This window comes from Lepisosteus platostomus, chromosome 6, assembly GCF_059453375.1.
Source record: "Lepisosteus platostomus isolate fLepPlt1 chromosome 6, fLepPlt1.hap1, whole genome shotgun sequence".
In the NCBI taxonomy this organism is placed as follows: Eukaryota; Metazoa; Chordata; class Actinopteri; order Semionotiformes; family Lepisosteidae; genus Lepisosteus; species Lepisosteus platostomus.
In genome coordinates, this window is record NC_142616.1 from 10322080 (window position 1) to 10336944 (window position 14865).

General features: G+C 47.4%; 1 protein-coding gene and 3 non-coding genes across 4 annotated transcripts; 2 read left to right on the plus strand and 2 right to left on the minus strand.

Annotated features, from left to right (window-relative positions):
* Positions 1-760: 760 nt before the first annotated feature.
* LOC148660187 (serine protease 27-like) lies at positions 761-4133 on the minus strand. Its single transcript, XM_088634178.1, has 5 exons — positions 3964-4133; positions 3550-3724; positions 2772-3043; positions 1706-1839; positions 761-1286 (listed from the first exon to the last, which is right to left on the minus strand). The coding sequence occupies exons 1-5, from the start codon at positions 4019-4021 to the stop codon at positions 1131-1133; spliced, it is 795 nt and encodes a 264-aa protein (XP_088490304.1). The 5' UTR covers positions 4022-4133; the 3' UTR covers positions 761-1130.
* Positions 4134-7893: 3760 nt separating this feature from the next.
* On the minus strand, positions 7894-7976 carry trnal-cag (transfer RNA leucine (anticodon CAG)). Its single transcript has one exon. It is a non-coding gene; the product is annotated as a tRNA-Leu (tRNA).
* Positions 7977-8649: 673 nt separating this feature from the next.
* Positions 8650-8722, plus strand: trnam-cau (transfer RNA methionine (anticodon CAU)). The gene has a single exon. It is a non-coding gene; the product is annotated as a tRNA-Met (tRNA).
* Positions 8723-11419: 2697 nt separating this feature from the next.
* Positions 11420-11492, plus strand: trnaa-cgc (transfer RNA alanine (anticodon CGC)). The gene has a single exon. It is a non-coding gene; the product is annotated as a tRNA-Ala (tRNA).
* The last annotated feature ends 3373 nt before the right edge of the window (positions 11493-14865 follow it).

Consider the following 14865-nt stretch of genomic DNA (forward strand, 5'->3'; position numbering starts at 1 on the left):
AGTTGGGGGTTGTGAATAATTATTTCACTGATTATTTATCCTGATTTTCTCCATTTTCATAACCCCCCATTTGAAACAATATTCTCAGATACATGTAAATATGCATTTACTATTATGAACTAACATCATGTGTTTGGAACAATAGTTAATCTCCTGAGAATTATAATGGGAGTAAAGAAGTTTTATACTCCAAGATCTGTTGGCCAATCATCCTTGGTGAGTTCAAACTTCCTGCCAAGAGATGAGGGTCATGGGTGCAGAGTCTGTGCATACTTGTCTTTTTGGGTCTGGCTGCATGGTTTCCTGCAGGTGGGAGAGATCGGTTCGTCCTGGTATGAATATGCTCGAGTATTCAGGATATCAATAAAAAGAAAGCATCCAAATGCATTTTTTGGGGCAGAATTCTGTTTTTTTACTGACTCACTCTCTTGGCATGGTGTCTTGGAGAAAAGTCTAAGCCATGAAAATTTAAGCTCTTAGACACTTGATAGGAAAAGTTAAATGGTTATATCGGTTGGAGAGAGAAAAGGAGGCAGTGAGTTCAACGATGAAAACTGAGTTGGGTGTCAGACTATAAGGTGTGACATCATAGCTGGTGATTGGTCAGGATGTCATCAGGTAAAGTTCTGGTACACACCCTCGGGTCCCCACTGAAGGACCTTCCACTGGGTGATGAACACTGACCTTTGACCCGTTGTCTTGGGGAGAAACAGACTGATTAACCTCTGAATAACTGCAGTCCAGTCCCTAGACCAGGAGATTGAATGCTTGAAGTTTTATTGAGCTGTTGATAGAGTTACAGTCCCTTTCACAGCAGGCAAAGCAAAGCTAAAAATTATAACAGAGTGCGAGGAGTGCGAGGAGATAAATTTACTAAGTGATAAAAATGCAAAGCGACATGAGACATAGTGAGACAGGAGACAAGAGAAAATTCCTCAGTAATAAAAACTTACACAACAGGACAGGATGCACAGTGAGAAACAGAGATCACTGAGAATCCCTCAGTAATACACACACACAACAGAAGACACAGTGAGAGAAAAAGCACAGAAAGGAGCCACAGGCGGGCTTGGGGAGAACGAGAAGCCTGTGTTGATTTCAGCTTACAAGGCATCACTCGGAATCAGAGACTACTGGCTATGTATCTTGATCCAGGACCTGTAGCTGGAAACGCGGGTGAAGATCTTGGGGCGGATGGGTGTCTCACAGCCCTTTCCGTAGCTGACAATCCCAGCCTGGACCCAGCGGTTTCCCTTCTTACAGACCAGAGCCCCTCCAGAGTCTCCCTGCAGAGAGACAGAGAGACAGAGAGGGCTCAAGGCCGGGGCTATTAGACAAACTCCAGGCCTTTCGACCAAGAGTGATCTGTGGTCAAGTTGGAGTCAACGAGGAGATGGTGAGACTCATCAGCTCGGAGCTGCAGCAGGCCAGCCTTCAGCCTGGTACTGAGCGCCGGGTCTTTCCGTGAGACCTGACCAGACTTGACCCTTACAATAACAGAGGCACCTGTGTGAACAGTAACCTGGGGAGGGTGTTCTGCAGGATCATGAATACCCGTTTACTGACCTTCCTTACTGAGGACAATGTTCTAAGGAAGAGTCAGATCAGCTTCCTACCAAACTGCCTCACATCCCTCCACATTTACACCCTTCACACGATTATAGACAAGCATGTCCACCAAATAACAAACGACAAACACACTCACTTTGCAGGTGCTCTTGTATTGACCTCCACAGCAGATCATGCTGGTCTTCATGTTCGGATACACGTTCTTGCAGGACTCCGGGTCATGGATGGGAATCTTGACTTTCTGGAGAGTGCGAGGGAAGGGAAGTCTGCCTGCGGACAGGAGAGAGAGAGAGTTCAGGAATTATATGACTTGCTCAGCATCTGTGTTCACCGAAACCGTAGGACCTGACCTCTGTTCCCAGAGACCCCTGTCTCTTGCTCAGATCTCCAGGAGACAGCTCTCACTTCTCACTGTGGGGTTAATTCAGAGGTCAGCAGAGGTCAAGCAGTGGTTTCAGTGAGTCAACTGGTTCTGTGCATTTAAGATCCCCTCAGTAGCAACAGAAGAACTTTGAAATTACTGACAGCACTGCAAGGCCTGCCACAGTGACGCTGCCGTGCAGCAAGTTGACCCTAACCGGGACCGATTCAAGCTCAAGACATTCGAGTAGGGAGCTACTGGAGACTGAACCAGTGATCTCGGGACTGTAGGGTTACAATATGACCCAGTCCAGACTAGTCCAGACTAAATGAGTGATGTCTGGACTGTAGGGTTACTATATGACCAAGCTCAGACTAAATGGACCGTAGGGCTTCATTATGACCCAGCCCAGACTGAAAGACAGATCTCTGGACTGTAGGGGTACAAGATGACCCAATACCTCATACTGATTTTATTATGTTCTGATTTAAATTTGATTGTGTGATCAGAATGTGATTGTGTGATATTGTGATATGAGTGTGATTGTATGACTGTGTACTTGTTTTATTGTGCATTTGAAGTGTGAATGGAATGATATTGTGTGATTGGAGTGTTATTGTGTGATTCAGTCTGCACTGTGCTGCTCTACAGCCCAGCGTTGTGCTTAGTTAAAGACAGGCTGTCCTACACTGTAATTGGATAAAGACAGACAGACTGCTGTGATTGGTTAGAGACAGACTATCCTGCAACGTGATTGGCTAGTGACAGACAGGACTGCTCTACACTGTGCTGCCCTGCAGCCCAGCTCTCTCAGAGGCTAAAAAGAGTCAGATCTCCTTACTGTTCTGCTGGACCCGCCCCCAGCCAGTGACCCAGCAGTCACTGCGGCTGGTGAAGAGGTCCGAGGGCTCGGCCAGAGGGACAGTCTGGATGAAACGGGACAGCGGCACGGGGCGATCCAGCTTCACCAGGGCGATGTCGTAGCCCTTGGTTGGGATGGTGTACTTGCTGTGGATGACCACATCGGCTATGGTGCGGTTCACCTGGTGTGAGCCGGCCTTATCCAGCTGGTATGCGCCCAGGTACACAACCGAGGATGTCGGGTAGAAGAGGCTGAAGGGAAAGTACAGGAAGAGGCATGTTACCACAGGGGGCGCTATTTCTCACTCTTATTACAGCACGACAGGCGCCATGGTTGTAACACAGAACAGGAGGCACTCTTTTACACAGAGGGTGGCGGGGGTGTGTAGCAAACTGACCAGCCATGTTGTTGGGGCCGATACCCTGGCTTCTCTCAAGAAATAACTGGATCAGACACTCAGACCAAGAAGCTACTACCTTCCTGTCAAAGAGGTCGATGGAGCTTTGTCTCACTAAGTATTTCTTTTTAAAAGTGACCTGTTTTGAAAACCTTAGGTCCCCTTTTCAGTGCTCTTAAAGGGGCTTAGAGTACAGTACCCACCCCTCAGGGGGCGTTGCACACTTGGGCTCCAATTCACCAAGAAGATCAAGGAGATGATGAATACCTCTAACAAGACCATGAACCTCAGGAGATCCCTGGTGCAGTTTGTGAAGCTCCACAGACAGACACAGTCAGACACTGGCCCCTCCTCACCCACCTGTCTAAACAGTGAGCCGCAGTGAGCACCCAGACGTCACTGATCAGTGAGCCCCCACAACTGCCGTTGCGCCCATCGGTATTCTTCATCTTGAGGAAGACCTGCCAGGGCCAGATCCCCTCACCAGCATCCTCACCCCCCACTATAGAGCTCCTGGACAGAGGAGAGCTGGATACTGGAGAGAGAGAGAGGGGGGTTAATACAGAGACACTGACTGACTGGACACTCCAGTACATTAACACTGCACTGAGAGAGAGGGGTTCATACAGACACCCTGACTGACTGGACACACCAGTACATTAACATTGCACTGAGAGAGAGGGGTTAATACAGACACACTGACTGACTGGACAATAGAGTGCATTAGTCACTGTGTCAGTAATTACACTGTATATTTTATGAAGTTTTCCTTACCCTCAAATGAGCTCAGGATCATGACACCAAACAGACGTCGAAGAAAAACCATCTTCATCCTTTTAAGTATCTCTGTTCTGGTCAGGGCAGAGCTCCTCAATAGCTGGTGCTCGCCGGTAAAGAGACTCAGAGCCACTGTGCAGATCTCTGGGTTCTCCGGTTCACGTTCAGAGGACAGGTTTTTAACGTTGAGGACTTCCTGTGATCTCATCTAGTGAAGGGAGGTCTGTAGGATCCTGCTAGGTCACATGTGGCCCAGAGCACCTCTTCCTGTGTCTCGTGACTGAAGAACCACAGCAGCCCAAGCCAGGGTCCTGTCTGCAGAGAAGCCCACCATCGTTTCTCCCATCGTAGTCATCAGGCTCAAACGCAGCACAGTAACATCAGCTGCAAATGATGCCATTATATGAACATAGTTTCTGTCATTTTTAAAAGTCTTAAATTTCAGATTTAGTATTCCAGGTCATATTAACACTCACTGAGAAGATGCAAAGAACTGACCCTCCACAACTACTGCTGGACACTGAGGACTGACCCTCCCCAACTACTGCTGGACACTGAGGACTGACCCTCCCCAGCTACTGCTGGACACAGAGGACTGACCCTCCCCAACTACTGCTGGACACAGAGGACTGACCCCAACTACTGCTGGACACTGAGGACTGACCCTCACCAACTACTGCTGGACACTGAGGACTGACCCTCCCCAACTACTGCAGGACACTGAGGAATGACCCTCCCCAACTACTCAATGAACACAAAGGACTGACCCTCCCCAACTACTGCTGGACACTGAGGACTGACCCTCCCCAACTACTGCTGGACACAGAGGACTGACCCTCCCCAACTACTGCTGGACACACAGTACTGACCCTCCCCAACTACTGCTGGACACACAGTACTGACGCTCCCCAACTACTCAATGAACACAGAGGACTGATGCTCCTTAACTACTGCTGGACACAGAGGACTGACCCTCCTTAACTACTGCTGGACACAGAGGACTGACCCTCCCCAACTACTGCTGGACACTGAGGACTGACCCTCCCCAACTAATGCTGGACACAGAAGACTGACCCTCCCCAGGACACAGAGGAGCTGTGGAGGCAGGAGACTCAGGAGGTGCAGGAGGCTCATGGGTCCTGTTTCTCAGAGAGAGGTCACGGCTGTGTCACACACAGAGGAGTTTTGCCGTTATCCCAGTCTCCTTCCCAGCTGTGGTCTCCTCACGTGGGCCAAGGAGCACCGGAGAGCTCTCCTTCTGGGGTGAAGCTCAGGGGGTGACAAAGGGGGCATTAGAGGTCACTGCTGTCAGCAGATGGGAACGCCCTGGAGAGAGAGAGTCTGTTCCTCCTTATTCACACACCCTACACCACAGGGATCATCAGCGGGTTATCTTATCGCCCACAGCATTTCGACATGGGCGCGGTTCATCTCGGAATGGTGCTGAGATGTGAAGCTCTTATCTGATTCACTGGCAGAAAGGCACTCATGTCATTTCTGAGAGGAGCTGTTATTGATATGTTAGTGAAACCTCACAAGAACACGCGCTGAGGCCATTCTGCCCAGCAGGCCTGTTTCATTGCTGGTAGATAACATAGTTGCATCTTGTTCCCCACCCCCACCATCCTCTGTGTAAATCAAGGCCTCCTGTCCAGACTGGAGAATCTTGTCCAGCTGTGTCTTAAGAGAAGCCAGGTGTGGGGCGAGAGTGAACTTGGGTTCGACGCTGGTGTCTCCTGTCAGTTGGGCCAGTCTCTGTTCTGGACCGGCCTGGGCTGACACAATTATATCAAAGATATGAATCAGACTGAGAGGAGAATCAGCAGCTTCTAATAAAGGATTTCAAACAGATTCTCTGACATTTATAATTATACAAGCGTAAAATAATCAGGATGAAATACAGATTAGTGCATAAAATCACGATATATTATCAAACCCTTTCAAAATGAATTCAATGACATCATATATTCCAAAAATGACATAGTATAATCCGCAGACAACATCATAGCTCCTGCTCCTTCCTGGCTATACCAACAGGATAGAGAACTGTGTATTCTAAATCAGAGAATGAACGTAGATAAACTCTTTTGAAAAGATGTCTTTTCTAAAATGCAGATTGACAGAAAAAGCAACGATGGCTTTCTTAACAACCTCCCCCTGGCCTCCTAGCCAGGAGGAAAGTGTGGCTCTCCAGCTCCTGGTACAGCCCAGCCTGGGCTGTTGCCGTCACTGGGAGCCTGAGCCCTATGGCAGACCCACAGCAGGAGAGGTGAAGATGCTGTGGTCGCTGAGGGGCTGGGCAGGGTGATAAACACCAGCCAGGCAGCTCTGGAACTCAACTTTACCTAATTGGCTTTAATCTAATTAGTTCAAAGACAGGCTCTTGTCTCGGAGCTCTCTGCTCGCCTGTGATCGTGACTAGAAATCCAATGCGCTCCTGCTGACTGCGACAGCCCGCTTCTCACATGAGTTTTTAAGCGCAGAAATCTAAAGCGCTTCTGACTGTGTGACGGTGTTTCTCCATCACTGTGTCAGAGTGGTTTGCAGCATTTCTCGTGTTTAATAGTGACGGTCACGGAGGGTGTGTGTGTATCTTGAATGGGGCCGGTTAGCTCAGTGTGGTGCTAATAATGCCAAGGTCGCGTGTTTGATCCCCGTACGGGCCACTGTCTCTTCCTTGAAAAGACTTTTCTTAGTGTGAAAAAATCAGAATTACTTTCACTTCGTAAACCTGAGTCTAGATCGTGCTAAAAAAGAAGTGCATTTCTCTTAATTGTCGGAAATTGTTTTAAAAGTCGCAATTGTTTATTCTTCAGATAAACGTTTAAAGGTCTGACAGGAAACTGGCCATTTAGATATAAGGGGGTTTCAAATCTATTTTTTTTAAATGTGCTGGTTCATAACCGAGATGATCACACCCAATCCGGGAGCTGCGAGGCACCAGCTCATCCGTGATCTAACAGTATTTCAGGTGGGTCTCCAACGCAGTCGGTTCAGTTTGTATCCAAAAACTCCAAAACTCCTTTCCACGAGTAAACAGTCGGCAGGATTCCCACGGAGAGACACCAGTGGATTTCTAGTCAACCGCCTTAAACACTCAGCCACAACTACAAACACGACCCCACTTTCTCCCGGACTGACATGGGCTCGTTCCCGTATTATTTCCACTCCAACCCACTCTCTTCGTGGTTAAGTTGATATTTCTATATATTTATAAAAGTTAAGAAAAGCTCTGTGTCAGACGTGGGATTCGACGGACGTCGGACACCGGAGCTCAAGTATGAACTCACACGATGTGGTTTAACATTAAACTGTCAGAGCCACACCATCCGCTGTAACAATAAATCCCAATCCGTCACTTAGGATCACAGCCATTCCGGAACAAACTGTTACTGGGAACAGCTGAACGAGTAAGCATTCCACTACACTTGTTGTATACGGCAAAGAAAAAATCTTGAACTTGGACTTTTGCTTTTTTGTGTTCTGCGGGGGGACTGGAGAGGCGGGTACTTTCCCGGCTGTTAAAGACCGCAATCACTGTCAGTTCCACTAGAGGGCAGCAGAGCACAGTTCCTACATTATTCTCCATAAGAGAAGCGAGCCGTCTTTGGGGAGAAAGCTTTAGCCGTAAGAGGAAACGTCTCCTGACAGGAAAGACGGCTCCCGCTCAATGCCATACACAAGCTTCTCGTTAGTATAGTGGTGAGTATCCCCGCCTGTCACGCGGGAGACAGGGGTTCGATTCCCCGACGGGGAGGTACATCATTTTCCTCAGAAAACCTACATGATTTTCCTTTTCCCTCTAATCTGTCTGCTCTTCCAAACGGGCCGCCCGTCACCTATCAAAATTTTTTTTCTCGTAGAAACATATTACGTTGTTGTGCTCTTTTCATCTCCACTCTTAGCAAATCATCAGAGAAAATGTACTGTCAGAAGTGGGATTCGAACCCACGCCTCCAGGGGAGACTGCGACCTGAACGCAGCGCCTTAGACCGCTCGGCCATCCTGACTGCTGACCTGATCGCCAGCCAGTCCGATGAGGCACCGCGACCCCGCTACGGTCCTCGAGTATCACACTGGTGTTAGAAATACAGCGAGGCTCCGGCATTCAAATCTGTCGCAGATGCGTTTGGTTCTTGTGAGCCATCTGATGGATGAAGTCTAAAAAAGGCAATTCAAGTTGAATTTATCTAAACCCGCGGGAACTTCTGATTGCTGGAGAGACTCTTGAAATGAAATGAAACAGTGAGGCTGTTTCGCTACCTTTTTGTGTTTTCTTAGTGAATCCGCTGGTGAATATCGGTATAGAGAGATAGAAATCCCGAAACTGAGCACGAAGAGAGCGGAACAGCCGCGCCTCCTTCTCATCTTCTCTCCGCATGAAGCGCGGCTCCGACGCTCTCTGCTGAAATCTCATCTCAGCAGATCGGGAGTCGGAGGGCCAAGCGAGCCGCAGACGTGTCGGTGGCTGACGAGAGCTCGCTGCTGAGGCAGGGAAGCCACTTCAGCCAGAAGGACTTGTGCGAGGTGGGATCTCAAAGACGGACTCGCAAAAGAAACAAGGAGAAACAGTATTGGTGAGATCAAAAGGCGGATTCAATATCCATGAGGGGGCATCGCTAGATTAGGGAACAGACGCTTGAAAACCCTGAGTGCCTCGTTTTCCGGCTGGATTTGTATCTGGCCTCGTTAGCGCAGTAGGTAGCGCGTCAGTCTCATAATCTGAAGGTCGTGAGTTCGATCCTCACACGGGGCAGTACTTTTGTTGCTCATCTGACACAGGCGGTTCCTGCTCGCTCATGCACGCGTGTTCTTGCCTACCTCGTGGAATGCGTGACCTTTCCAAGGGAGAAAAGCACAGCCGCATCGCTCGATCGGAGTCTCCGGGCTTTTTTCTCCTTCTGCGTTTAACACAGAAGCACGTCTGACAGCAACAGATCACATAGCTCATTAAGACTGGCCACGTGTGTGCAGTGTGTGCAGCAGTTTATTGTCGCGCTTTGTGTGTTCTTCGTCAATTTGCTGCTAATTATCGGTATAAATTCAAAATAGTCAAGATCAGGATCTCGGACTATAATAAACGAGCACATGATTTGACATCACGTGATGATCGTTCACATTTTTTCCGTGTTGTTCATGGTGCCATGTGATACTCCGTTTGTTCTGAAAAATCAATCGAGAAAATGAATATAAAATTTCGTCTGGAATAGTTTCCCTTATGTGTCTTTATAAATAATAGCTAGAAATTATGTTTTGATTATTGGAGTTCGTGAGGGCAGTGACGGGGCCCGGCAGGAGATGAAGGATCCCGGCTCAGACAGGGACTCGAGCTCTCGCTGTGCCCGGGAGGAGTCCTCACGAGGCTCCTGCAGTCGTGTTCACGGGAGACACCGGGAGGAGACGGGGATGTCAGGGCGCAGGACGGTGGAAGTGGAGGAAGAGCGCACATAGGGGCTCATCTTGGATTTTGAACCGGGACCTCTCGCACCCGAAGCGAGAATCACACCCCTAGACGAACGAGCCCATCTTTCTCCCCTCTCTCCTGCCAGTGAGCTCGAGTGCGATTCGTGGGACAGAGTGTGTCCCTCCTCCGCCCTGAATCAGACACTGGCCCGTCTCAGGTCTGTGGGAAATCTCCACAGTCGGACTTGCTCAGAGTCAGGGCTGGAAACATGTCGTAGGAGGCCGGTTAGGGGTTTTGCGTGTAGTCGTGGCCTAGTGGTTAAGGGGATGGATTAGAAATCCAATAAAATAACAATTAACGGAGTTGTTTATTCTTCTGATGAACTTTTAAACAAACGGTGTTTTTTTTTTTAAACTGTAGTGAGGTGGTTAAAAAGTTACCCGTCTCCCCGTCGGGGAATCAAACCCCAATCCCCCGCGTGACAGGTGGGGATACTCACCACTAGATTAACGAGGAGCGCGTGTCTGTCAGTGGTCATGAGCTCTGTTTCCTGTTTACTTCCTCTCAGGGCTGGTGTTTCAAGTTCAGCCTGTTAATATGATTCTTCACAGAAATGAGAATGAAAATGTGGAGAGATGTTATACGAATTTCCTTTTTCCGACTAATCTAACTGATATTCCAAAGGTGAAACCCGTCAACTCTTAAAAGGTTTTTGAAAATCTGCCTGAATGTGATTTTGTTAAAAAAAAATCTATATTTATTATAACAATCTCCAACAAAAAAATGAAGATGAACTTCTGAAAACAATGAAACTAAAAGGATGAAACCAAGCGCTCTTATGAGTGTCAATAAACAACTGAAAGCAGGTGAAATCACCGTGTGCTTTCACCTGTCCCAGGCTCAATTCAAATAACTTTCATGCGTTAGAAACCTCATTAATAACAGCTGATTCTACACGTGTTAGTGTGTGAGGAGGAGCGGTAGCACAGACAGACGGAAAAAGACTTCTAGAAAGGTGTTTTTAGCCGAGTTAAAAATGGACAAATTACAAATCAACATTTCTTTAAAAGTTTGTCCAAAGAATTTCCAAAAATACAGAGAAAAGTACATTTCTCATTCAGTAAGACCTAGACTCAAGCAGCCTGTGGTTTTTGTTGTAAACAGAGCTCAGAGCACTTCTAAGACAGTCTTGTCATAATGACGTGTAATTCTAGACACTCGAAGGCTCCATGGCCGAAACATTGTGTTTCTTTTTTTTCTCAGCAGAGAATAAACCTTTACTTGTTCCTTAATTAACGAGAGTCTACCAGGACTGGGGATGAAACCCACGTGGTTTTTATGTCTATTGGATCTTACATCCAATGCTTTTACCCGCATCCTCCAGATTTTGCTCTCCTTGTACTAGATAAGAGAGACTCCGCTCTCACGTGCAAAGTCCTGAAGGCTCTGTGCCGAACAAATTAAAGTTTCAATACGCGATGTCCTCTCACTGCCACATTTTCAACTTAGAGAATTGTAACCAAACCCTTCCACGGGATAAGTTACGGGAAACTTGTTGGAACGGGAGAAAATCCAGGACTTATTTCATGGAGAATTTCTGTTCCATCAGTGTGCCAGATTCAGAAAGCAGTGAAGCGCACTGAAAGTCACCTCCACTGTCATGAGAGCAGAATGAAGTCCGAGCGGTGAAGATCATTTCACGACCGTTCTTGTAAACCAGCAGATAGCCCGCCAGCTAAAACACCTCGCTTTAACCTCACATTGAGCGAGGCGTGATGACGATACGCGCTCTGCTGTGCTACTATAGTCGTTTCATAAAAGCAGAAAATACGAGGAGAGCTGGTCGTATGTTCTTGTAATCATGGAATAAGACAGGGCTTGACGCGATTAGAGGCTGGGACCTCTCGCAACTAAAAAGCAAATCTAGACCAACGAGCCAGATAGTTCGTGAGTGTTGTGATTTCAAGTTTTTCACGTGTGTGCGATCGCACAGAAGACTCGAGAGGAATTTAGTGTGGACGGGAGGGAGCTGATCCCCCAGCACAGCGAGGGGGATTAGCTCAAATGGTAGAGCGCTCGCTTCGCATGCGAGAGGTAGCGGGATCGATGCCCGCATCCTCCAGCTTCTGCGCTCTATGTGCTAAAGAGGACAGACGAAAACGTTATGTGGACTTTGCGTTGACTGCTGTGACATCTCACCGCCGCATTTTCAATTTATAGAACTGTAACTTAACCCTTCCACGGGAAAGCTGTTAAAACAGGAGAACGTCTGCGATGTATTTTATAGATGATTTATTTTCTAACACACAGGTGTCAATCTTAATTAAACCCACGTCAGAATGTGTCCCTTTCAATCCATTATTATATAATACAGCGGGTGAGGGTACAGAACAGCACAGCAGAGCTTCACTTCAACAGGACTCACAGGAGGGAAGGGCTGTCCGGTATCTACATTACCAGATGACATGTTTCAAGCCCAAATCAAACTCGTATATGAGAATATATATATACACAGTATACATCATATACATATACATACATATACTATATATATACACAGTGTACATCATATACATATACATACATATACTATATATATATACACAGTATACATCATACGAATATGTATATACTGTACATGACTGTGAGCAATATAAAACGTGGGTGCCACGTAATAAAGAGCAAGCTGCTGAAATCGTTTCTGAATTTTTGATTCAAGATTTTTTATTTGCCATATACAACAAGTGTATTGGAATGCTTACTCGTTTAGCTGTAGCCAGCAACAGTAGAGAAAAAAAATAGGCACAGAAGACAAACAGACATGGACAATAAATGAGACAATAGACGTTTTAATACAGCCAAGACAGCACACAGTGCAGACAGCGCAGTACCTTACAGTGCAGGTGCGAATATGAGCTGTTTAAGATGCGGGCTGCTTGGGGGAAGAAACTGTTTTTGAATCTATTCAAAATCCATCTACCAGAACCAAGGGGTGAAAACAGATCATGGCCCAGGTGAAATGGGTCCCAAAGCATAGTTCGAGCCCGGATGTGGCAGCGGTCAAGATATATCTGGTCGATGGAGGGTAGCTTGGTCCCAGTGATTTTCTAGTCAGACCTCACAACCCTCTGTATGGCTGTTCTGTCCTGTCCTGTGGCTCCACCATACCACACCGAAACACCACCGGGCAGGACACTCTCAATCGGATTACGGTAAAGATTGGTGAGTGTTGTCTTGCTCATCCCCCACTTCCTTACCTGTCTCAGGAAGTGAAGGCGCTGGTGGGCTTTAGTGAGGATGGCAGCAGTGTTCTCTGGACCCAGTTGCAGATGGAGTTGTTGAGGTCCAGACCCCTGAGCTTGACCACCAGCCTGCCTGGCACAGTTGTGTTGAAGGCTGAGCTGAAGTCAATAAATAACATCCTGGCACAGGTGCTCCTCTTGTCCAGGTGGTGTGAAGGGCCAGAGAGACAGCATTGGCCACTGACCTATTATTCCTATAAGCAAACTGCAGGGGGTCCAGGGAGTCTGGGACAATACTGTTGATGTGTCCCCTCACCAGTTTCTCCATGCACTTCATGACTACTGAGGTGAGTGGCGGTAGGCATTCTGACATGACACCTTGGTTGCCTCAGGCAGGGGCACGATAGTAGTTCTCTTGAAGCACAGTGGGACAGTAGACAGGGATAGTGACATGTTAGATATTACAGTGAAGACAGGGGCCGGCTGTGCTCCGCCTGCCTTTTAAACACAGGAGGGGAGGCCATCAGGCCGACAACCTTGCGTGGCTCCACCTTTCCGAAAGCTCTCCGTACCTCCTGTTCAGACAGCTGCAGCACAAACTCCCCAGGCTCACCGGGCGTTCTGGGTGAAGGGTCCGTGTTGTGAGCATCAAACCTGGCATACAAGTTGTTTAGTTGGTCAGGCAGTGAATCATCAGCTGGTGTTTTAACACCCATTAGTCCTTTATAATACGTGATAGCCCTCAGGCCATTCCAGAGGTGCGTTGTGTTAATGCCCCCACATTGTGATTCAATCCTGTCTCTGTACTCCCTTATCGCATGTCTGACGGCCCTCTCCAGGTCACACCTGGCTTTCCTGTACAGCCCAGGGTCTCCAGAGTTGAAGGCCACAGACCGCTCCTTCAGCTTGGCTTTGATTATATTCTTGAACCATGGTTTTTGACTTAATTCTTTTATTTGGAACACAAATATCAACACAGTATTTGATACACTGTGTAACTGTATTATCATGATTATCACAAGGTAGAATCACTTAAATGAACTGAAATTGTTCATTAATACCCTGAGATATTTTGAAACATTAAATGTATTTAACAACTAATTTCTTACTTTCATTTCTCCTACACGCACTATTGTTACGAACAGAAACTAAGAAACGAAGAGGAAACACCAGATACTGAGCTCTGGCTCGTCCATTCCTGTGCTCTCTTGTCTTTGGCGACACCTGGTGGCCACAGCGGTCAGTCCGCCACGTCGCCCGTGAACAGGCAGCGCACGTGTTACAGCCTGGAAGACGCTCAGAGGGAAACCGGTTTCATTTCTCTCCTTTCTAATCCGCTCCGGGATGGAATGATGAAACTGGGAGAGAATTTTCCCCCGTCACCCACGACTCGATCCACACTCAGACTGCTTAGTTATAACTCAACTCTTTCTTTTTACTCCATTTCTGAACGTTGTTTGCCTGATATACGTTTCAAAGTTTTGTGGTCATCAGTTTAATGCGCTTTATATGACTTCGCGTGGTGTTCTGGTCTCTTTACCGGTGAGGCAGTGTGTCAGGAGTCTTTTCGTAAAAGCAGAAAATACGAGGAGAGCTGGACGTATGTTCTTGTAATCATGGAATTAGACATGGAATAAGAGGCCGGGACCTCTCGCAACCGAATAGCAGACCCAAGCCAACGAGCCAGAGAGGTCGCGAGGGCTCTGAGTTCAAGTGTGTTTTTCACGAGTCTGCGAGAAGACTCGTGAGGGATTTAGTATGGACGGTAGGGAGCTTATCTTTTGCAGAGCACGGGGGATTAGCTCAAATGGTAGAGCGCTCGCTTAGCATGTGAGAGGTAGTGGGATCGATGCCCGCATCCTCCAGCTTTTGCGCTCCATGTACTAGAGAGGACAGAAACTCTCGGGATGGAATGATGAAAGTGGGAGACACTTTTCCCCCGTCACCCACGACACGATCCACACTCAGACTGCTTGGTCATAACTCCCGCTTGCTTTTTACTCCATTTCTGAACGTTGTTTGCCCGATGTACGTTTCAGAGTTTTGTGGTCATCAGTTTAATGCGCTTTATTGACTTTGCGTGGTGTTCTGGTCTCTTTACCGGTGAGTTATGAAGATGAGATCTTCCCTTTTCTTCAGCCCGGCGTTTTAATTTTTTGGTGGAATATAGTCTGAGTTACAACAGTCACACGGAAATAATGTTCATATATATAATGTTCATTTCATCATGACCTGGAAATCAGCACTCATCCA

Excerpts from the sequence above, each read along its gene's own strand:
- LOC148660187 (XM_088634178.1), bottom strand. The coding sequence starts at position 4,021 with ATGAAGATGGTTTTTCTTCGACGTCTGTTTGGTGTCATGATCCTGAGC. Across the intron at positions 3,044-3,549 it reads GCGGCTCACTGTTTAGACAG|CCTCTTCTACCCGACATCCT; the intron begins GTGGGTGAGGAG and ends CTTTCCCTTCAG. Across the intron at positions 1,287-1,705 it reads AATACAAGAGCACCTGCAAA|GGAGACTCTGGAGGGGCTCT; the intron begins GTGAGTGTGTTT and ends GTCTCTCTGCAG.